Source organism: Lepisma saccharinum, chromosome 1 (genome assembly GCF_977018435.1).
Source record: "Lepisma saccharinum chromosome 1, izLepSacc3.1, whole genome shotgun sequence".
NCBI lineage: Eukaryota > Metazoa > Arthropoda > Insecta > Zygentoma > Lepismatidae > Lepisma > Lepisma saccharinum.
Window position 1 is genome coordinate 7,882,809 of NC_139229.1, and position 25,544 is coordinate 7,908,352.

The following is a 25,544-nucleotide window of genomic DNA, read 5'->3' on the forward strand; positions in this document are numbered from 1 at the left end:
TAAATTTGCAACATCAAAACAGATTCTGTTTAAAAAATTACTAACCATTGTTATAACTGTATCTTTAGTCAAAATGAAAATAAATGTCTGATGAAAGGAGCGTGTGTTCTCCTGAAACGTCACAAAGAAAAACTGTTTTCTCATGCTTGTAATAACAGTAAACTACAGGAAAATAATAATATTTACAGAAGTCTGAATTATCCTGCAAGTTATGCAGTTCACGGAAAATTGATTAATTCTGCTGTAAATATTTGAGAATGGACTCCTTTACACAGGAATAAACTTAATTCTCTGGTAACCACGTAAATGTACTATTAGAAGTGACATGCTTATTTTGTGTAGTAAGTGCAGTTTTTAAATCAAATTAGGATTATATTCACAATTATCAAACCAAAATATAATTTTTACGTACAGCTTTTGATTAGATTTTTCACCACTATAACACCAAAATTTAATTTTATTTACCGCTTTTGTACCCAAAATTGACTGCTTTTGTATTGAAATTTTGCTCTTTTATTTACAAAAAATATGCCTCTATCTATTATTCATCATCACTGTGGTGATTAACGAGACAGAAAAGTGATGCAAGACAACAAAAACAGAAAATAATCTATTTTCTGTTATTTACTGAGCTTAAGCACAATGATTTACTAACAAATCAAGCCCAGGTTTTAGATTAATGGCATGTTGTACTAAATGCTATTCCACAGAACTAAATAAAAACAACTTACAAATACACCTCTTCCTTTTATAATCCTCCCACTCTTTGTGACTCCTCTGATTCTCTGCCTGTTGCGTCTCTTTTCCTTTTTCTCTGGATCATCTTTCTTCTTCCCTTCCTCCTTCTTGACATCTCCACGGTACAGGAATTTGTTCGGTGGAATTTCAGGGATTTCTCCAGGATTGATCTTTGTCACCTGAACCAGAGGGTGAGCATCTGTGTCGTCCTCTATCTCCCCCTCACTGGCCTCTGACTGCGCACTCTTCTTGCTGGAAAGAAAATTATAGAAATTAAATTATGGTGGCCATTGTCATGTTGAAGTAACACCAATACTGGCTAATACATTTCTAGCATTTTGGTCCTTTTTATGGTCTTCAAAAATGACATGCAACACTTCCGTGCAGTCTAATTATCCAGGAAATTATGCAAAAATTCGATGTTTACATTTAATTTGCAACAATATTTGCTGTGGTAGCTCAGTTGGTAGAGCATCTGGCTATAGTGGAACCACAAGCAAAACAACCTGCACAGACTCGCGACTCTGTGCACCATACTCCCGCAAGGAGGGGAGAGGGAGAGTGGACCATGCTTCCTTATGGCCCGAGCTGAAGGGAAGAAGGGAAAGCAGTGTGGGGACTTTTCGTTAAGGTTTTTTTCCTTGTGGTCAATCTATACAAAGTGGAACACCCGGGATCAAATCCTGGGGCAGGTGATGAGGAATTTTCCCAGTCATTTCTGCGTGGCTCTGAGGCTCAGCCAGCCTTATATCTCAATGGGTACCTCGAGTCAACTGTGGGGGGTAAAGGCAGCCAGGCATGATGCTGATCACATCCTCCCAACTATGGCCAAGATCAAGGATTTGTGGACCTCTACCTCCACATCACCCCATATGGCTTCATGGCATGTGTGCACATGCACAAGGGTACCTTTTGATTGATTGATTGATTTGGTTTTAAGTACACTTTGTGCACAGTAAGGCTAATCTGGACTGGACCTACAGTTTAAAGTGGGATCCGAACCACTATGTGCCTACACCGGGTATCGAACCCGGGACCCCTTAATTACAAGGCTGCTACACTACCACTGCGCCATCGGGGAGGGTGTTGAGTTTCGGGTTCTTTCAGTTCTTCGATGATCCAGGAAATGGAGTTAAGAATAAGACAGAAGTTCCAAAACAAACAAAGTGTATAATTCAGGAACACAATAACAGAATTAGCACAACAACTTACATAATGGTATGAAAACAAGAAGTCTCGTCACGCAGGACGGATATGACTTTGAGGCATACATGACAGAAGCTAATCACAGACTGATGACAAACAACACTAATAACCAGGTCTGGCGTTCACTGCTGATGCAGATCAAGTCCGGCGTATAAGTTCAATCGGTATATGACAGAGGGCCAGGGGTACCTTTTGAAAAACTACATTTGTGATGGGTGATTATTTCACTTACGCAAGCAGTCACGTGTTGGACTTTTTACAGCATATAAAAATTAGCTGCTTTCACAAGCTTAATTTATTTTATTCTCCATGTCTATATTTTTTTTATGTTTATACATTTATACTTTATGCTAGTTTTTATTTTTAATCGTTTAATATATTTTTATTGGTAAGATTAATTTATTAATTTTGGAAAACATTTCACAGTGGTTCGGATCCCAATTTAAACTGTAGGTCCTGTCCTGCTTAGCCTATATGTACATAAAGTGGCTTAAACACCAATTTAAGTTTCTAAATTATTTTATATTGGTGATATGGTTTTTTTTCTCAAGAATGCAAAAGAATTAAGTTATGTAAGAGATTATTCATTACAGTATTTTAATAATTCACTTGGACTTAGATGAAATCAAATGAAAACAAATGCAAAATTGTTCTCCTCACCTGAAGATTCTTGAAGAAATAGTTCTTTTTCTCTTATATCTAATCTATGTGACATGTTGAATAAAACAAAATCACTCACCAGGGTGGCTACTCTAGGACGTTGATAGAATTCAAGTATAAAATTCCTGGTTCTTGAGGCAAACTTTCCAAAAATTCAAGGGTACAAGCAGATGATTCTCTATTTCAGTCTTACACATTACCTCCTATCACCCCCCCCCCCCAACACACACACACACATATTAACAATTTACAGGATCTGTGTGATTCCCATGTATCCAAAAATTCTAATTCAATTCAATTAAACGGTATATATATTTAACGTATTTAAGGTGCGGCGTTTACACTTGCCATTTCACATACTCAGACTCTAAATACACCTACAAACACAAGTCACAAATGTTACAGGACATATTAATCTATGACAAATTGTTAATTGTGTAAGAATTTCAAATTCAAATTTACCTATCTACTTCAGTCTGTTAGATAGATTGTTCTGCAAAGGACACTAACAAAGCAATTGGATTGAGAGAATTCTGTTCTATTTTCCACACAGATTTCTTTTGTTTTCCTTCCCCAATAAAAGAAATAACAACTAAACTGTTAAAAACTTGTCTCAGGGCATTAATAAATATGTATAAGCTCAAAGGTATTTGGATTAATAAAAGTTGCAATTTTTTACGTCTACGGAGAAAAATTCACGTAGGATTCACGGAATTTCCGGTGAGTAGCCACCCTGATCACAAATCACACGATAAAAGCAAAAATCAAATACTACACAAAAAGATGCATGTTGTAAAAAGTACAACATTCGCTGACACTCATTGTTTGAAGCCTTATTTGCCACTGACAAACCATTAGGGGAGTTACTAAAACTTATGGAAGTGCTGGAGGAGAGTCAAAGAAAAGAATGGAAGCGGGCGCCACATTGCGATGATATCAAATGCATTTTTTAGAAACAAAACAGCAAGGCTGTTGTAAAATTTACAACGGTGCACGTCTCAGAAGGCTAATGAAGAGAATTATCAAATCATTCAGGTTCTTCATGGAATATTTGTATTTTGTATTGGTACTTTGTTAGTATAAGCAAAACATTCATGCACAGTGATGCCTTGAATAATGAATGTGGGCACAGGCTGGAAAATGTCCTGCATAATAATGAACCTGGTCCCAAATTATGAATCACATGTGAATATCATCACACATGATTATTAACCCACCATCTTACACAAGCAAGTGCAAAGGGTACTGTACTTTTTACACAAGCAGTTAATCTTTTCCACAACAACACTGAACGAACGAATAGAGTAAGTAATCTAACATGCGGAACAAACTGTCAGCAACTTAGGAACCAGTAACGGTGGGTAAAAAGATCTGTCATGGCTATCTATTTTACCTTTGAAATTTGTGGAAAAGTTCAGTGCTTTTTTTGTCTCAGTTGTCAAAATGGCACATATGAAGATTGTTAGTGAGAAGTGTAGAGAAGCCACTTACTATTGAAACTATTGGCAAAAAAGAGTTGTGGATCTTGCAGTTGACTATGGAGTGAACATGGCATGGCGTTTTTGATATTCACTGCAATTTTTTTTTACAATTTTACAATTTTTTTCATGATTTCGGACTGGGCCCGGAAATGGAATAAAATTATTCCTATATAACCTATGGGAAACACCAACCTGCATAACAAACACTATCCTCGAATAGGTTGCATTCATTATGCAAAGCACCACTGTATATTTCTAATTTCAAGCATGTTAAGAGAGGTACCTTGCTTTTGCTTTCTTTTTCTTCTTCTTTTTGGACTGCTTCTTCTTCCTCTTCTTTTCTTCAGCTGATGAACTCGATTCACTCGATGATTTACTTGATGAACGTGATGAACTACTACTAGCCCTCTTTTTCTGCTTTCCACCTAGAATCATAAACAACAGATGAATAACAAAGCCAATGAAAAAATACAATTGATTTCATGGTAATGAATGTACTGTTGTGGAAAACGTATTATCTAACTCTTAGCTCCTGTAAGTGTTAATCAATTGCAAATTCCTCACAATTCTTTGCTTTTTTATTGATTGATCGAGTTTTTATTTGAATTCCACTTTATATACAGATATGATAAACTGGACTCGACCTACAGTTTATCTGAATCACTATGGCCCTCCACTGGGTATCGAAACACGGGGCCCTTGATTATGAGGTGACGACATTACCACTATGCCATCCAGGAGGCCCTTTACAATTCTTTGTATTCTATTGATGTGTCAATTGATGATTTGGTGTGAATTTATCATTGGTAGGACCCTCAATTTATGTTTTCCCTCCTTCTCAAATGAGCCTTCTTTTTTTTAAAAACAATATTATGTTATTTCTTCTTCATGATGGATGCGGTAAACGCAGTTTAAAATTACTTACGTGAAATTTTGAAATTTCGTATTCACAATATAATGGTTAAATCCTATTCATTTCGCGTCAATGCTTTGCTTGTTCCCGGGCAGCGGTAGTTGCAATTTCTCCAATTTGGCGGCGCTGGCGTGTTTTTCCTGGTTTGTGTCGTCTTCTGTGCTTTCTGTTTCCTGCTGTCAGGTGGCGCTGCAGGGTGATGGTTGGGGGGCTGGGCCATGCTGTTCGGTGTGGTGCAGTTCCTGTTCCCTGGGTGGCTGGAGGGGGTCGAGTATGCACACCCCATCTTTTCTTTTTCTGGTCTGGGATCTTTTTGAGGACGGGATGCCAAGTTGGGTGTGCCTGTCCATTGTCCAGGTTCAGTGCTGGTTTCTGTTGGATGATAGCTGGTGTCTACAAGGCCACATGCCAATGCCACAACACCTACATTGGCAGACGCATCTGCACTGTCTAAGAACGAATTGATGAAGACACAAAAGATGCCAAAATAAGAGAAGAAAACCACACCAAAATCAGGCCTTTCTCAACACCTCCACTCCACAAACCACACCCATCTCCTCCACATCCATACTTCAACCAACCGGCTCTTTCATAGAAAACACTGTCAAAGAAACCCATGCTATCATCCAACAGAAATCAGCACTGAACCTGGACAGGCAAACCCGACCTCAAAAAGATCCCAGACCAGAAAAAGAAAAGATGCAGTGCACATACTCGACCCCCTCCAGCCACCCGGGAAAGAGGAACTAAACTGCACTGAGCAGCATGGCCCAGCCCCCCAACCACCACCCGGCAGCGCCACCTGACAGCAGGAAGCAGAAAGCACAGCAGACGATGCAAACCAGGATACACACGCCAGTGCGACCGAACGGAAGAAATTGCAACTACTGCCACCCAGGAACAAACAAACCAGTGACGTGGTACCATTTCTGCTCCAAACACCGTTCCCGTAGTGAATGATGACAGAGGTCTTCGAAATTAATAGGATTTAACCATTATATTGTACAACGCGGAAATACAAAATTTCAAAATTTCACGTAAGTAATGTTATTTCTTGTCAACATTTACGTACGTCTCAAACTGAACGCACAGAAAATTCATGCATTCATATGTGTTTTAATTTTTTTCTAGTAAGTGCACAATTTTAATAAAACATTCAAATGTTTCTAAAAACAATATAAAAAAAATAAATAACCCATCAATTGACTTTTATTTCTCTTAAACACCAAGATAAAAATCACAACACATACTTTGTTGTTATCCTCAGAATTTTTGGAATGACCTCAATTCCTTTTCAAGGATGGGAGCAAAAATTGAACGTGGAGAATTTAAACGTTTAAAAGCTTGATGTCCTGATCATGTCTCTGAAGCGATCACTTTTTTCTTTCAGATAACTTAAAAATAACATTGACTTCAACCATCAGGAAGAAAAAAAACAAGTTGTGTGTTGTTATTTTCTCAGTTTTTAATATGTTGATGGAGTGGATTACTATAATTTTCTATCATATTTCTCTGTCAGTAACTTACGTTATAATAACAACAACATATTCATTCAAGTGAACATCACCAAATGTAACTCTAAAGCAATTTTATAATCATGCTATGTTGATGATTCTTAGTTTATGCAGTAATAGACGTGTGATGTATTTTCCATTTTCATAATGGACCACAATGACCCATGAACCATGTATACAGTGCCACGTTCAGGAATGTATCACTACACATATAGACACACCGAAACACTTGAACTCGGACTCACAATAGAAACAGAAAAACTAGGCAAAGTCAACTTCCTCTCACTATCATAGTGTACAGGAAACCAGATGCAGGCAATCAGTACATTCATACCTTCTTCAACAATCCACCCAAACAAAAGGTGAATGTGTGGCTAAACTTTTTACAAAAAGCCTTCTCTTACTGCTCAAAAGAGCAGGATCTGAGGGAAGAGATAACCACCATTACAGATAGGCCTAAAACATTTTGTTATACTGAGTTTCAATTATCCGCTTGGTGTAGCAAGGCCAAAACACAGTCCTAGCCAGCCGTAGCCAATAGCCAGCACCAAGAAAAGGTTGTTTGCCTATTCCTGTCATCCTACCACAACCAACCATCTAACTTAAGTCCTCCGGCATTACAACATTCATGCAGCTCACAAATAAACTGCCAAAATGGCTGAAAAAACTTAATAAATACAAATGATACTTACTCCCACACCCCCAATCTTTGGTAACCCAGGTATATAGGATGCAGAACTTTAGTGGAAGAGACATTACATTGGTAGATTCATCAGAACTATTAACAACAGAAGCCAGCAGCACCTGACTTGCCAAACACAAAGTACAAGCATCACACAACAGGAGTCCTCCTCCGTAGCCGTGCGGTCTAAGGCACTGTGCTTCAGACTCAGACTGCGGGATGGCATGGGTTCAAGTCCACCTGAGTTCTCAGCTTGGGTATAGGACTGGTGGCAACCCACCATTGTGAGGAAATTGGGGAGCTATGAGTAGTAGCATAACCCAGTCTCGGATATCTCATATAACGACTTGGGGTTCGACATGCTGCCTCATGTCACCCCATTACCAGTTGAAGATCTCCACACCTCTAGGTAGGATTATGGGAGGGAGAGTGGCAGTCGGGAGATTGGTCTAGGCCCTTCAAGGGCTGTCGAACCACGGGTTATCATCACACAACAGGAAAGTAATACAGACACATAACTTACACTCTGATTGACACAAAAATCAATCTAACGCATGCCATTATGCACTTTCCAAATGAATTGAACATCAATAGTGGACAAGCACACAATCCCTTTAATGCAACAGTTGGCACTACAGAGCAGCAGAAGACACTGTGAACAAGCAACAACACTGCACCTGGGAGCATGGCAGAAAACTAAAAACACGTAAAAGTACAAGTTCCGAAGAGGATGGTGACAGAACTCCATAGAAAACTAGTTTCTCAAATGAATGAGTACTTTTTTTCAGTACATGAATTTACAACGGCATCATTCTCTCCCCGAAACATCGTGAATTACGCTTCACATTTCATCACAAGACTTTTCCAATGGCTACTGCAACTACTGTTGACACACATGACGTCATTCCTCATCTAAGATGTGAAGAAAATTAACTAAACACCCTGTATGAGGTAAATTAGTAAATTACTATCCCATTTTGGACTCCCACGACATATCGGTCACTACTGGCAGTGTTGTTTTGTCAACCACGTGGCAAAACAATTAATGCAGAACAGCGTTCTCAAGTCACCCAGCATTTGTCAGGAAACAAACATTGCAATGCAGCTTTACATGTGCGAACACAAGTCCTAATTGGAGCCGTAATATCTTCAAATGAAGGACGTTCTAAACAGGGTTGTTAAAGATCCAGGAATTTTAAATAAATTCAATTCCGGTCCAGGAGAGAAAATCAGCAAGCGTAAATGGATTCTGGACCCCAAAGAACCGTCTTATCTGAAAAGTACTTCAATAAAGTATTTCAATTTAGTCCAGGAGCCTTTTTTCTGGCTGATTTTAAATACAGTCTAGGTATCTTTCTTCAGGCTGAATTTAAATTACAGCCCAGGAACCTTTTCTCAGGATGAATTTAAATGCGGTCCAGGAACCTTTTTTTCTGCATTAGTTTAAATATGGTCCAGGACCTCTTCTTTCCGGATCAATTTAAATATGGTCCAGCGATCTCTCTTTCTGGATCAATTTATTATGGTCCAGGAATCTTTTTCAATGAAACAATACACAACTTGTAACAAATTTAAATTGTGTGAGAGAAAAAGGTTCAGGCCCTGCAGAAAAACCCATTAGAATTTATGGGTTCCTGGAATTTTAACAAACCTGGTTATATATTATTTAGGTTTAAATAGAACATTTGTTCCAGTGGACATTCTACTGAAGAAAATAAACAGCCCCATTCTGAAAAACTTCCTGACACAATACATACAGTTTGTGCCACCCAATGAATCCATGTTATGTAACCACTACCTCCCACAGTGTTATGAAGAAACTGCTATTTACTTTTAGCCACATATTTCTGCTGCTTTTAGAACATAAAAAATAATTATTTTCCAGTTTTTTAGAACTTAAAAATCTGGTCTCTAACCAACTTAGTGATAACTAATCACTTTAAAACGGTGCACACTTTCCTTTTAATTATTAACTCTGATTTTACAATTCACAAACCATTGTTCCAATAAATGCAGTTGGAAGAAAAAAATGAAATTTTACAAAAAATGTGTTCTTTGATAGGCCACTGTGAGCAGTCTAAAGTGCTTGAATTTTCAACGTAGCATGCACCGCTTATGCTGCACACTGGTACAGTCGCGGCTCGTGCATTATTTTCCTGGGGGTTCACCAAAGTCATGTGACGCATATTCACTTTCCGCAAATATACTTTTTTTGCCGAACAAAAGGATCGGGGGAGGGGGCGGGGGTTAAAAGATTTGTACAGAATTTTTCCACCTGAGAGATTAAGGTTTCATACTAGGGGTGTGCTAGCGTCGTTGCCTTAATCAAGGGGTCCCAGGTTCGATACCTGGTGGTTCGGATTTCACTTTGAACTGCAGGTTCAGTCCCGATTAGCCTTACTGCATAAAGTGGACTTAAACAACTCGGGGTGTGCGAATAAATTTAGGGCTAAAACTAACTTCAATAAATTTTGCCTGTATGAAAGAAATTTGGGGTTTTATTGGAAAATCATGGACGTCCCCAGGATTTGTTCCAGGGAGGGGCAAGCAAAATAATTTTTCCAGGGGGGACAAAAGGCACATTTTCCCCTGTAATAGTGTTGTTGCCTCAAAAACACTCCTTCAACTCAAATTACCATGTCCCTGCAACGCCTTTATAATAATTACCATAAATTACTGACTGAAATAAAATTGTGTGTGTAATAAACAGTGTTAGGTTGTTTACATTAAACTTCCAGGGGGAGGGGGGACTTGTCCCCCCTTTTTCTCTTCCAAATGCTCTCGCCTGCAAATAAAAATTTAAAAAAATCATCGTATCCAGCTTTCAATCATTACTACTCGTCCTTCTCTGTATTTATTCCAAGAAGTTTGGCACAGAAATGATACAAAGAGAAGATTGAATATGTAATGAATGCGCTTCAAACTTGAACCCCACAGGGCAACACTGAAAGGGAGGAAGCAGCGAGGGAGTCTCACTTGCAGCAAGGACGGTATCTTCTGCTGCAGGAGAGCACAAACTGCACATTTTCGTTTGCCTGATACGAAGGCTCAGCAGTATCCTCTTCCATGTATTTTGCCCATATAGCTACCCCAAGTTTCTACTTGCCGCCAGAGCTTTAACTATGGCACAAGCTCTCCTGTGGGAGTTCAGCTGAGGAACTGCACCAGGGTGGCCAATTCGCGGTTTCTCTTTCTCAGCAAAATAGTTTGCCGTGTTATGGACACAAATATGCGACTTATTGTGTAGAAATTTTAGCGAAAAATTGTGAAAAGTTAAGACATTGTATGACGGTTATTGTCATATGGTATCATAATATTACAAGAATGTAATGAATGCTGAGAACATTTAAATATTTTACTTACGTCCGTAAACCGGTACATTACGAAGTTCAGAAAATAACGCTAGATGGCACTATTTGTAATTCATTATAAATTGTAAAATTATTAAATCACATTGTACGTTAATGTTATTTCGAAGTTAAATTCAAAGTCATGGTATTGCAAGTGCCTTTATAACAAGTTTTAATCTCTTGTTGTTGAAAATCTCATTGTCATAAAATTTACCGCCAAAAACAGTTTGCTTTCGTTATGCACAAGGACATTTTGATGTGACGGCGGCTGCACGCAAGGACAATTTGCAGTGATGGCGAAAACCTAAAAAATTTACAGCATAATATTCTCCATTATTGTGCTTGAATAAAATAACTATAATCAATTAAGTCTTTATTACATTAAGATTATTAATACATACATATATGAATATTTGTACTTAATATTATGTTCAGTAAAACTTCTCGTGTCATGCGGAAAACGTGATGTATAAAGGAGGAGAAAAAAGAAGGGACTGGAGGAGAAAGAAAGGAGGAAAAAAAAGGGGAGAAATAACGGAACCATGTGGGAAGGAATCCTCACTGATTAACTTATGGAAGATAAGTGTTCGACAGTGAAGGAATGTACTGCACTTTGTACAACAGGAGATCGGCCGTTGGATCGAGCAATTGATGGAAGTAAGGTGATGCGATTAGGCAGTTCCATGACAAAGGTAGGGTGTGAAAAGGATCACGTGACTCACCGTTTCAGGAGGTAAGCTGCAGCAGTTTAATCACTTTTCATGAGCTCATGTTTATATACTTCAAAGGTAGATCTACCTAAAGTACATTTCGAATAAAGCATGCTAGCGTGTGTATCTAGTGTGGAAAATAAATCGAAAATTTAGCGTTCCGTATCTCGTGGTTGACAGCTAATGGCGGGCGATGCCTTTACATGTAAAAATGGAGTTTTCTCCAATAATTTGAACATGATCTGATACAATACATCCAGAGAACCTTGAATAAGTGCATATCCTTATAATTTTAAATCTGGGTAGTGATCAGAGACAAAAGGTATTTTATTGCGTCTGAATATTTGAAGGTCACATGTCGTAATGCAGGCATGTAGTCGGCAGAAAGACGAATTAGTGAAAATTTTGCACGGTTAGTAAGAAATGTGCAATTGCTTGAAATTGTCTGTGTAAAATTATCTGGGTTAATTATATAAACTTGACGAATTATAACCATGAATGAGGCAATGTTGCCAAATCAGACGCACGGTGAAGATATTTAATTCTAATTCAGCTGTTCGTACTAAATTAAGTTACGAGCTGAGTGCAAGTGAATATATAAACAGCTCCTGTTAATGATCAGGGAGAGGTGTAATTTCTCATATGAATAAATGTTTAATTATTTCGAAACTCCTATTTCATTCTATATATGCTTATAAAATCGGTATGTGATAATTGCATGTTAACATATTTTAATATTGTGTGTTTTCTTTCAGAGGGAAGAACTTTGTGTGTCTTGCCAACGTAACTCATATTATTTCATGCTTGTAATTGGTTTGGCAATCAGCTAGGGAAAGGTCAGGTTGTTGGGTTACTACAAAATTTGGTATTCCGTTAGACAGGTTTGAACGGTATGGAAGTAGACTGGATAAAACATGTAAACTGCATCACATACATTTGTACTAGTTCTGAATTTGATATCCGAGACTGAATTATATGGTGGCTGACAGGCATATTCTTATTTGAATATTGATCTTATTGAGTAAACTTATATTGTTCACATAAAAGGAATCCCTTTCGAGGTCAGTTGTCCTCCACAGTATATAACAAATCAGCGCTGCCAGCGTTACTAGGTAAGACTCGTGGGAGCTATCTGAAACATAAATTTGAAGTTGCTGTAATTTTGGTGTTGAGAGGATTGTTTGGATGCTCTCATGACGTGATTGGTGCAGGTGGCCCTCGCCTCTGATTACGGAGACATTAATTGGGTTCTGGACCATCGTAATTGTCTATTGTTCATTTAAGAGGTGATTACCGTACATTACTGGGGGTTCACTGATCCTGTGCGCTATAGGGTCAACAACACATGCACTAGTATGAGCCTCATTGGTATCCAAAAATGACACATGCTTGGCCTGGAATACTGTATGACTTGGCAATATCACACAGTACTGATGACTATAATTACAGGCAAAGTAAACAAGTAAAAAAAAAAAAAAACATGAATGTGACACATGTAGTGGCACAGTGTGAACCATGTATTGTGCCTGTTTATCTTTTTCTAGTGGTCTAGGGTGGGGCGGGAGGTGGTCGTTACATGTTCACATTCTTTACGAGTAAAATAATTGTGCTTCACTCAACTGGTGCATTGGGTAGAAAAATCTCCCAAAAATGTAATAATAAGTAATTACTAATCAGGAATAAAATTGGTTTATTTCTATTAGTTCATAATAGTAATTTTTATATAATAATTATTAATACTGTTATTATTTCTACTATTCAAGTCATAATCATGTCAATGATTGATTGAGTTGAAATTATTGGGTGCGCTGGCGTTCAGTGTATATGAGGAAATGTCCCCTTACCTAAAAATCTTACTAAAAGTATTAAAACAAGGGGCGTAAAAAGCCCTTGAGAGACAAAAGGGGGGGGGGGCAGTCAGTCCATATTGTGCCATCATTTCTACAAGGGGCATGATCAGACGAAATATGTTGAGCCAAAATATGAAGCTGTTGCTGGTTAGTATTTTATTTTAATGGTATCCGTGTTCCTAATTTCCTCCCCTTTCAAAACAGCCCTTGTGCACTCTATTATTTCTTTTCTGTATTTTTGATGCTTCTTGAGTGAAAGTTCCACCTTGATGGGACAAATCGGGGCAGATGCTTTTTCACAACTTCATCCAGCACTGGTTCGCTGAGGACTGTTTGAATAAAATGTGCATATTCCTTGAAAGTTTGCAAAACAATATCAGACCATTTCCATTGCTGGATACTGCATTCATCATTATCAAATTCAGCTGATGTGCATGATAACAGGGGCAGCCGGTCTTTAGGTGCCAAATCCACAGATGGATCGAAGTATGTTGAATACATTTTACTGACAATAGTTTTACTGTTCCTGTCGAATACAGTGCTTTTACTGCTGAATCATATGGCTCTTCAAGCTCTTGACTGTATCATCCCTTCTTCATGTTCTGGTGGCTTAATTCTCACAAATTTGAATAGTGTTCTTCGAAACCTGAAGTCTTGTACACTAAACACCAGTGGCGGAGCGTGACCTTTGCAACAGTGTAGGTCTAGCAGGATGAAGGCTATTTCCTGTTGTGCTTATTTTTGGGTTGGCATGGTCAGTCATTTATCCACACACATTGCCCACTCCCCTCCATTTTTTTCAGAACACTTCCAAGGAATTTTTCACAAAACCCTAATTTTGGCACTAAATTTAACCTTATGCTCCTTACAATCGGAGTTACACTACATTAGATTTAAAATTCTGGATAAATCCCTGAGCCTGGTGTTTTCTTTGCTAGGCTGTGAATCTCCTATATTTCAACTGAAAATAACGTCAGTCTTATTCCTATCACAATGAGTAACCTAACGATAAAAAATATGCAAAATTAGATAAAATAAAGAATAATGATAGTAAAGAAAAGATAACAGAAAGAAACAGAAAAGTGCTGAATACTTTTTCGAATTGCATAACCAACTATCAGATTCGTACCATGAATCACAAAATAGGCACCCTCTACTTTTTGTTTCCGTTATCATGCCTGCTAAAGAAGGAGTAGGCCTATCTACAAGTGCTTTCTTAGGGCAGTGTTAAATCAAATCTAGCACCTAAAAGACCATAAACAGGCTTTTCGAACGTTGTTCAAAGAGTGTTCAAATCACGGACTATGTAATTAAATGTAGGCCTAATTAATAATATTTGGTTCACATTTGACATGAGATTTTTAAAACTGGTTCAATCTTCAGTTTCTATTAAAGATTTAATTTAATTTAATTTAAATCCTAAACTCAACCGCAAATCATTCAACACCCGGGACACAGCACATTGGCGGCAAATCACGTCACGACCTGTTTTATTTTGGTCTTGTTGCCTTGAGGAGGAATATGGATTTAAAACATCTTGTTTGATTTTGAAGAGCTTTTTCCTTTGGATGATGCTCAAAATAACACTTAGGCAAAGCCGGGCAGGAGACCTCGAATCAGCTATTCTCGCCGCTGTATAGCATGATTTGCATTGAATCACGATAAATAGGGTTAAAATAGTGGGATGTGCAACACTGGTATCACTGATTCCACATGCTTTGCAACGTATTCAGTCTCACTCAACTTGCTCTTCAGCTTTGGTGTGCCTTCAGCGCAACCGCCTGCCCAGAATGTTTTTCTAATAATGAGAAGATTTTTGTAGAAGTTAGTGCATAAATTCTGAGAATAAAAAAGATGAGATTTACAGATGTAGAATTATCATAAAATTAATACAAGAAGCGCAAGGTTCCTCTAATGAAACTAGCAAAATATTCAGCCTTTATGACTACACTTTCTGCATTATCTACTTTCAGCTGTTCTTGGAAGCTATTTCTACCTTCCAATCACATTCAAGGATGTATGCTGGAGCAGATGTCAATCTCAGTTGTAAAGTGGATGCTGAAAGACTAACAGCAGCTGCCTTCTGTAAATGTTGCCAATATGTTGTCACAGTCCTTTGACTGCTATTTTCACCTGTACTAATGACGTTTACTCTCATAGAGCTTTCACACCAAAGTGGCAAGCAGCATGGGGATTTCACACCAAAGCAGCAAACAACATTGGCCCCTTCAGTTCACAGCACAACATTCACCGTGTATTGGCAAACAACAGATCAAGGTGACACAATGCATGGTATTGAGAAAACGGCCCAGTTCGAGAGACATGTGCAGCTTATTGTGTTGCTTTGGTCTGAAGAGGGTTCTTTAGCAACCCTGACCATTACAATTGTACAAGTAGCGAAACTATACTTACAATAGGTTTGGGAAATTTAGTGTATCTGAATTGAGTTTTTTTCCTACAGCAAGGAAAGTTCGGCACTTTGGGGCATGAACGTAAATGATGACAGATAAACACAACTGAACCGACTGCCAATTAGTTGATTTCCAGTGGCCTGTTTAGAAGGTGCCTTGTATAGTACATCATGCCTGTTTTGGTGATCACAAATTTTATTGATTTGATTCATTTTATTTTACTTCGCTTTTTGTGCCACTTTTGGCTAATTTGTGAAGATGAGGATGAGTGATGACATGATGACATTGATGAATGGACATTCACAAACATCCATGCCCAGGCCAGGGTTTAAACCCGGGACCCCTGGCATCGCAGCATGATGTGCTAACCACTCCATCATGGGGGCCGGGAAATTTAATTCATGAATGCCATTTGATGAATGACTAAAGAAATCATGGAAGTATGATAATGGTTCTATATTAGCATGCAATGTTAATTGGACATTATCCATTGTCTAGTGCTTTCAACTATACTTATTCTAACACTAGGTTTCGAGAGAGCACCTCCTCTCTTGTCTTCAGGTGAACAAATGTCTTCTTGCCGGTGGTGGGGCCTACAACAAATCTAATGCACTAACCAACTACTGTACTCCACTATGTCCCCCTAGAATTCTGTACTAATTTTTGCTCCACTTATGCTATCATTTCTATTTTCTGAAGACAGGGGATCATATTTGCTTGAATTTGGGCTATTGCTATGAATGCTGCTTCTTTGATTCAACTAAGTTTCCAATTTGGGTCTTTGTGTAGTACTGCTATGCTGTTCCACTGATTTCTATGTGATTCATTTGATGCATGTTAGGATATTTTTGACCTACCTATTACACGTTTGCACTCGTATATCTTCTTCTATGGAGGGCATCCAGATTATTTTACGTATCTACATGTTCAACTTTCATGCTAGTAAAGAACTCTTGATTGTTTTGTATGTGAACCCATGGCATAACAGCACATGAGGGCCAGAGCCTACATACCGACTGCCGACCCATGCGCCTAACCAGTTTGGGGGTGATGTGTATCAGTCGTTGTTGTAAGCTTCCATGAACAGGCGACGTTATTCATTTGCATTTCCCCAATTTCTCTCACGACAGTGGGTGGCCACTGATCCCATACACAGGCCGAAATCTCAGGAAAAGTTTTTACGCTTCCCCCAGGAGACTCGAACCTGCATGCAGCCCATAGCCAAAGTTTGATCCTTAAACAGCGCCGCTACAGTGCAGGACATGTTTTCAACACAGTAGGGTTAAATTAAAGATTCTGAGTGTAATATCAAGTTATCTCTAAAGGAAGGGATGGACATTTTCCATGGTGTTACTGGGCTGTACTACAGGGAAGTGAGGGGCATCGATCTCGAGGTAAACGCTGATAACCTTGCATCTTTATGATGCGTTCATCCCTACCATAAGGTTGTAGTCCACTCAATATTAACACATTCCCACCAGTAAACGACCATGGTCGTTTTAAAGTTTGGTGAATGAAAAGGTGTGCACCACATGTCTTTGGAGGGAGGTGCAATGAAGTACCTGAAAGCATGTACGGGGTGTCAAATTACCGAGGGCTCCAGGGGTCCAAAACATTTGGATCCTTGGAGGACCAATGGGGGGTCATTTGTAGTGGACACCAGCAGGAACCCTTGAAGAGGTTGGGTTTCTATCCGCCGGGCTGAAAAAGTCGACAAGAAAGCGGCATTTGCAGCCTCCAGGGCGCCATTTTGAAAAACTCAAAAATTTAAGATGGCAGCCACATTTTTTTTGTTGTTTCTTTTAAAGGTAAATTTGGATTCAGAAAATTGTTGGCCTGGCCGTTTAAATGCTCCTCCCAGAGCTGAGCGTGAATGTGTCAAGAGAAGCAATTCTACAATACATTATAATTATTTTGTTTCACGTGCAGATAAACCTTGACACTAATATACCTGCAGAGCTGAAAAAAATAATAAAAAGGTACCCTTCCACTGTCAACTATCTGTGTCTCAGTAACTACCAATGCTATAAAGACAAATTTTGGTAGACTATTAAATCTGCAAAATGCAGCAGTAAAAAAAATTAAAAAAGGCAAAGCAATCCTTTACACATTGCAACATGCTATGAAAGCATATCTGGGGCATGTGGAACTAGGGCTTCACACATTCACAATCTAGGCAATTTGTGGAGGTGGTGTGATCGTTACCTTTACTTCTCAGGTGCCTATTTACTAGAGGCTGGGCAAACTCCAGAGCTGCTACATGCAGGGACATTTCATAAAAATTTTCCACCTGTAATCACCAACCCCTGGAATTGAACCTAGGTATCTCTCGCAAGTGTAATGTGACATAAATTATGTCAATTGTCCTGCCTGTCTGTTCAATAAAACAATAATTTCATTTAATCTTGAAGTTTTTAGGGTCAAGAAATCACTAAAAAAAATTTAAAAAATCAATCCACTCTTATACCTGCCGCAAAATTAGTTTGGTATTGACACTTGAGAACCACGTGTTGAAATCGGGTCTACGTCACTGCGGGAGGGTGGGTTGCTGGCATGCGAGCCAATCAAAATCTTCCCAGTGCTTCACCCAGGCCCTGGTTACCTAGCAACCAGTGGCAAAGCGTAGAGTTGCTAGCAGGGTAGGCACAAAAGTCCGATAATATCCATTAATTGCTTAAATCTGTAAAAAGAAAGGGAGGGGGGCTATGTCATGGAGAGTGGTTCAATGTCTCTCCAGGAGCTTCTTTACTTGCCAGCATGGGCATCCGGAAGGGGGGGGCAAGGGGGGCCATGCCCCCCCCCTGGAAAATGAAAGTCAACCAAAAAATATGTATTTCACACATATAATTTCATTTTAGCCACAATAATATGTGTTAATTATTGCATGAACACCATAAATTCAAATTTAAGCAATGTTTTTTAGGGAACAACACTATTTTTGGGGAAAATTTGCCTTCGTTTGCCCCCCCCCCCCCTGGAAAAAATACCTTCCTTGCCCCTCCCTGGAAAAAATCCTGCGGACGTCCATGCTTGCCAGTGGCGTGACGTTTTCAAAAGTGTTGTTACCGACCATCAGTACGATAATTATGTCTTAGGTGTTCTCCTCCCGCCCACCAGATGCCATCGATCTAGATTTTTGTTAATTTCGGTTTTTTTGTTGTTTTTTTGTATTTTTTCAACCCCTGATTTATGCACGCACCTCCAGAAAGAACTACCAATCATGAGACATCGCGGAAATCCAACGAATAGTGCTCGAGCCCTGTTGTCAATTCTTCATCACTTTTTTCTAAATTTATTTGTTTATTTTGCAATGAGGTGAAAAGGGCTAGAAGAACCCCATAATTTTCGGGTCAGTATGACGTTTGTTTTTACCGTGAGCAGATGACAGAATTCCACACTTTCAGCGACTGTCAGTTTGGTACGTTCTACTGTTGCCAACTTAGTTATTTTTTAGCAAGACTTCATCGCACCAAGGAAAACACCATTGTTATCTGTTGTCTAACTAAAGGAATGGTTGTAATTAATTCCAGTCTTGGCTTTCTAGATAAATGAATTTCTGACACCTGTATGTGCAAGTAAACATAATTTAAATTTTGGATATTTTCGTCTCAGTTGTTCTGCTCTATGTTAATCGTGACGATGAGAATATATGGAGAATGAAATCAAGAGGATCAGGAAACATTGACATGACCACAATTAGGTCACCTGGCTTCGTAAGGTGTTAGGATGACCACTACGGGGCTTTCAAGAAAAAAACATACGTAAAGGTGACCTATCTCATTCAGTGTGAATACTTCGCATCCTAGTTTGTTCTATCCACCTTTACGTGATAATAGAACATAGGATCCTTGTTTGGACCCTTCTATGATGGCAACACGAAAGGTTACTATGTAACATATAAACAGGTTATAATAAATGTAGTTGCTTGAGACAATAGAATCCCAATTTTTAGGCGCAATTGAGCTCTTTTCTGCCAATCCAAAGTGACAACACTGGCCTGTTCCGCCAGACCTGAAACAGACCCCGCCATAACCCCACAACACTCTTTGTCCTGAACACAAAAAAAGACTTCCCTTGCATTGTACTCTCATTGACCGCCCTCTTCTCTTGTTATCCCTCCAGGGTAAACGAAACTGCCTACCTCTTCGCTTGTATCTGCTGCATAAAAAAAATGTCTGCTTGTAATATCTATTCGACGACAATGTTAACGCATTAAATAACGTTTCAACAACTTTTATTTTTTGCCACTGCTACTTGCAAAGGAAAATAGAGTTGAAAACATTTTAGAAGTTATTCTTATAAGAAGGAAACATGAAAGACCAAAAGTGGGTCCTACCTTAACGATGATTACATCTTCACTCAATTAAGAACTCGATTGTTCTTGCATTTTAGTCTACACTTCCTTGCATAAATCTGATCGCTGCACACGATACGAATCACAAACAAAACTCTACAGCCACGAACCTCGCGCTCCGAGTCACGCTCCCTTGTAGCGTCCTGAGCAGGAGGCAAGTTTTCACAGAGAAGGAACAAACAAGCGAGGGAATCCCCGTTCACGATAAAAATAAATTATTCTATTTCCAGTGAAAGTAAAACTACTTTGTAAATATAAGGCGTAACTAGCATTTTAATTTACATAATTTGGTATGAAGACTTACTTTAGAAATATAAGTTCTTTAGACTTTCTGTTTACGCTACGGTGTTGGGTGAATTGACAAGACCATCAGCACTCTGACCAGAAAACGAAGTCAAAACTACAGTACTCCGTAATTTTCAATTTCACTTACTCTTGTCGATGAAAGGAAGGAAAAAACTAAGTTTCGTACAAAATATGGAGAATGTACAATGAAATAGAAATCTCTCTGCACGAACACAGGCTAATGTTTATAAAAAATGCTGGTACACCACAAATTTCCAACCCTGGCGGAAATGCAGTGTTGCTGACATTCTGTTCGTCCTAGTGGGTAACACCGCGAGGCTGGCCTCAGGAGTACGTTATAAGCATACGTACAGTACTCGTAAGATTAGGCTTCCCGCATATACGACCGTACGACAGAATGTGAAGAGAAGAGACCCCAGCAAATGTGCCTCACTCCGTGGAAAGTTCGTATACTAGACAGGGTTAGAATTTTTTTGTAATGACCATAAATGAAAATTCCAAACTTTTGCATTTCATTGCATATGTTTTGACGAAATAAGTAAATACAACTTTAAAAGAGTAATGGCGTGGGTAGGCCCGGCCTCCTGGCCTCATAGGACGCTTCGCCACTGCTAGCAACAGAAAACGTTTTTCTCGGTATTGCCGCTTATCGGGCGATTCTTCCTGCGATCAGATTTCATGTTGTTGGGAGAGGACGTGTTGTTTGTTTGTTGCGTTGCGTTACTGTGATATTTTAACCAGTCCGTTTGTTTAGTGTTTATTGAATTTAGAGTATTCTTTGTTGTATATAGCGTGTTGTTTTAGTGCGTTATTTTTTGTACATAATTTTCTATGTTCTGCTTGAGTGTGTCATGTGCTTGTGTGAAGAATGTCAAGCACGGGAGGCAATAATCGAGATGACAATGTACCAAAGAGGCCATGCACTAAAAGAAAAAGGAATTCTTCTCAAAGGACAAACGCGGGAGATGGTTTGTTCTGAGCGCAAATAATTTGAGCAAGAGAAAAACAATGGGGGTTCGAATCATTTCTGTAAACAAAGTTCTGGACAGGACTGCTGCTGCTTTCGGCATGTCTAAGAACACTATTGTTACCATAGGGAAAGAAAAATATAATGTGGTAGAAATAAATAAATAAATGCGAGGCTTCAAAATTGGAAACCCCAGGAAGGAATAGGAATATCAGTAAACGCGTGACAAATTTAGATACTTTTCAGCAAGATGCTATTCTCGCAATATTTACTCTTATTATAGGAGGAAAGATCATCCCACTGTTGGGAAACTGCGCGTTTCGTTGAAAGATTCGGCATTTTTTCAAGGTGGGGAAACATCTTTAAGGACAGTCATAAAATATCTGGGATTCTCATACAAAAAAAAATAAAAATAATGGACCCAAAATAAAGTATGGAGGCATATGGAGATGTGGAGGTAGAGCTCCACACATTCTCGCCCTCGACCTAGGCCATATTATGGAGGTGATGTGGTTCACCAACCACCTTTACCACAGGTTTGCCCCAAGTACTCACTTGGGCTGAGTCGATCCCGGAGCCGCTCGGGATATTTGAAAAAGTTCCACAAACCACCGCGGGTCTCACGCGTGAAAGTCAGACGCCCCACCAACTGGACTTTGTACACTTCAGTTGCGGTATAATTGAAAGATGGGCAGACTTTAACGGCGACTTCGGAAAGAAATGATTATTGAAAGTGTATATACAGAATGGATTGAAAAGGTAACCTGTAAACAATGCTCGTTTCATTAATTCGTTCATGTTGTAAAGGAGATGGAAATGAATAGAAAAAACAATAACACATTCATCATTGTTGTCATCATTGTTATTCCATTTTCCTCGAAAAACAATAACACATTTCATCATTGTTGTTCCTTTTCATAACACGTTTTCCTCGACACAGCGTCAGACGGCTGCAGTGCCTACTGTACCACATGATATGGCAACACCGTGACGCGTGTTCCTTCAGCTCTCAATACCAAACTAATTTTGCGGCAGATATAGTAGCTCACCATGTGTTTTCAAGATGATATCTGAAACAAGATATGCAACATACACACATATGTGTGGTGATACATGCACAATTTAAGGCAGAAGTTAAACCCCGTGACTTCACATTGCTTTCATCTCTGTAGGCATCACACTACTGTTGATTTTAGTAAGTTATCAGACAGAAAAAAAAATGCTAGTGGCAACTTTAATCTGAGCTATATTACACACAAGATAAAAAGTTGCCATTTTTGGGGGGACTTGCAATGATGCCTCAATGAATGCAGTGTCAAGAAAAGTTATTCACATGGATGTCTTCTGTGCTGTGAAAGTTTGGTAATGTCTTCTTTCTTAAAATTTCATCACACAGGGATATCCCCTTACCTCAACTCAACACCAAATTTTAAAAGATATAATAAAATATTCCTCAGGAGATAAAAACCACAGACTGCTGAAGCATACATGAGCAGGATAAAATGGTATATGTATGGGTAAAAGCACTCAGTGTAACTAGGGACGGCCAAATGGATCCGGATCCGGATCCAAAAGTTACGGATCTGGATCTAGATCCGATAGTTTCGTATCTCAATCCCATTATAATATTACCACACCTTAAAAGGTATTATGATCTTCGATTACAAAGAAATGTTTCATTAGTTAGTCCTACAATAATTTGTTTCAAGTGTTCCTAAAATACTTTGCTACGCATCGGCTAACACACTCGTGCACAAAAATAATCTTACTTGTTTAACATAAAATGTCAGAGGTGATTTTGTAAATGCCATTGAAACGAATATGTATTCATTCGAATGTATTGGAAATGGAAACACACAAATGTGAGACATTCCATTCCAGGATGAAACATTTAACACATAAGATAGAAATGTTATACAAAAATTATACAATTGTTCTACAGTTAGTTTTACAAATTAAAATAAAACATTATAATATATGCAGTGTTATATAATTACAAAGTGTAAGACTAACAAGGAAGGTTATCTAAGTGTCCCCCTCGGATTTCCATGAAACTTGGCAGGTGTATGGTGGGGCCCAATGGAAGAAATATGTGTTTTTTTGTTTCAGCTAAAAAACGGTTTTAGGGGGCAAAACCCCCTAAAATGTCAAGATGAGGACAAATTGAAGTGAGGATCTGACCCCTGTGTCTCCCTCCGATTTCCATGATACTTGGCAGGCGTATGTATAAACGGGCCCAAAGGAAGAAATACGTGTTTTTTTTGTTTCGGCTAAAAACTGTTTTAGGGGGCAACCCCTATCAAATGCCAAGATGAGGACAAATTTAAGTGGGCACTTGACCCCTGTGTCCCCCTCCGATTTCCATGAAACTTGGCTGATTTATAGAGGGGCTCAAAGGAAGAAATACTTGTTTTTTTTTGTTTCGGCTAAAAATCTGTTCTAGGGGGCATCCTCCCCTCAAATGTCAAGATGAGGACAAATTGAAGTAAGAATCTGACCCCTGTGTCCTCCTCCGATTTTCATGAAACTTCGCAGGTGTATAGAGGGGCGCAAAGGAAGAAATACGTGTTTCTTTTTTGTTTCGGCTAAAAACTGTTTTAGGGGGCAAAACCTGCCTCAAATGTCTATATGAGGACAAATTGACGTGGGGATCATCTGACCCCTGTGTCCCCCTCCGATTTCCATGAAATTTGGCAGGTGTATAGAGAAGTCCTATGCCACTGTTTACGTGGTTTCGGGATCAGATCCCCACTTCAATTTCTCCTCATCTTGACATTTGAGGGGGACGGGGTTGCCCCCTAAAACCGTTTTTTAGCTGAAACACAAAAACACGTACTTCTTCCTTTGGGCCCCTCCATACCTCTGCCAAATTTCATGGAAATCGGAGTGGCACACAGGGGTCAGATCCCTGCGTCAATTTGTCTTCATCTTGACCTTTGAGAGGGGTTTTGCCCCCGAAAACATTTTTTTTTTTGCTGAAACACAAAAACACGTATTTCTTCCTTTGGGTCCCTCTATACACCTGCCAAGTTTCATGGAAATCGGAGGGGGGAGGCTTAGACCTCCCTTGTAAGTGTATTAATTAATCAAAATCACGCGCACACACACTATATATATATATATATATATATATATGTATATTAGCAGGTAACAATATGTTATAAACACATTCTTACTTTCCAAAGAAGCCCATGCGAGATGGCAAAACGGATCCGGATTCGAAAGTTCTGGATCCAGATCCGAAAGTACTGGATCCGGATCCGAAAGTACCGGATCTGGATCTGAAAATTCCGGATTCGAAAAATTTTAGGATCCGGATCCTTAGGATTTCGGATCCGCCAGGATCCGGGTCTGGCCATCCCTAAGTGTAACCATGTGATCAGGCTAGTCAATACGAATGTGAACCAAATATTATTAATTAGGCCTACATTTAATTACATAGTCTGTGATTTGAACAATGTACAAAAAGCCTGTTTATGGTCTATTAGGTGCTAGAAAGCACTTGTAGGTAGGCCTACTCCTTCTTTAGCAGGCACGATAACAGAAACGAAAAGTAGAGTGTGCCTATTTTGTGATTCATGGTACGAAGCTGATACTTGGTTATGCGATTGTAAAAAGTATTCAGCACTTTTCTGTTTCTTTTTGTTATCTTTTCTTTAGTATCATTATTCTTTATTTTATCTAACTTTGCATATTTTTTATCGTTAGGTTACTCATTGTGATAGGAATAAGACTGACGTTATTTTCAGTTGAAATGTAGGAGATTCACAGCCTAGCAAAGAAAACACCAGGCTCAGGGATTTATCTAGAATTTTTAATCTGGTGTAGTGTAACTCCGATTGTAAGGAGCATAAGGTTAAATTTAGTGCCAAAATTAGGGTTTTGTGAAAAATTCCATGGAAGTGTTCTGAAAAAAATGGAGGGTGGCAGGCAATGTGTGTGGATAAATGTCTGACCATGCCCACCCAAAAATAAGCACAACAGGAATAGCCTTCATTCTGCTAGGCTTACACGGTTGCGAAGGTCACGCTCCACCACTGGTGTTTAGTGTACAAGACTTCAGGTTTCGAAGAACACTATTCAAATTAGTGAGAATTAAGCCACCAGAACATGAAGAAAGGATGATACAGTCAAGAGCTTTAAGAGCCATATGATTCAGCAGTAAAAACACTGTATTCGACAGGAACAGTAAAACTATTGTCAGTAAAATGTATTCAACATACTTGGATCCATCTGTACAAAACTGCTTACAATTGGGGTACCGAGAATAAAGCCACTACTGAAATTCCATGATGGATGTACCAGCCTTACATAAAGCATACAACCTAAAATCCACCGTTTAGTAGCACAAGAATCCAAGGTTTGGAATTGCTTCACCAAGTTCATTCAGGGTCACACACAT

At 38.9% G+C, this 25,544-nt stretch overlaps 1 protein-coding gene across 1 annotated transcript in view; it reads right to left on the reverse strand.

Annotated features, from left to right (window-relative positions):
• LOC145992485 (uncharacterized) overlaps positions 1 to 25,544 on the reverse strand; it is a 113,657-nt gene that overhangs the window by 13,244 nt on the left and 74,869 nt on the right. Inside the window, exons 6-7 of the mRNA XM_083128867.1 lie at positions 4,369 to 4,510; positions 732 to 990 (exon numbers count right to left, since the gene is read on the reverse strand). Coding sequence (XP_082984993.1) covers positions 732 to 990; positions 4,369 to 4,510 — 401 coding nt within the window. The remainder of the gene's footprint in view (positions 1 to 731; positions 991 to 4,368; positions 4,511 to 25,544) is intronic.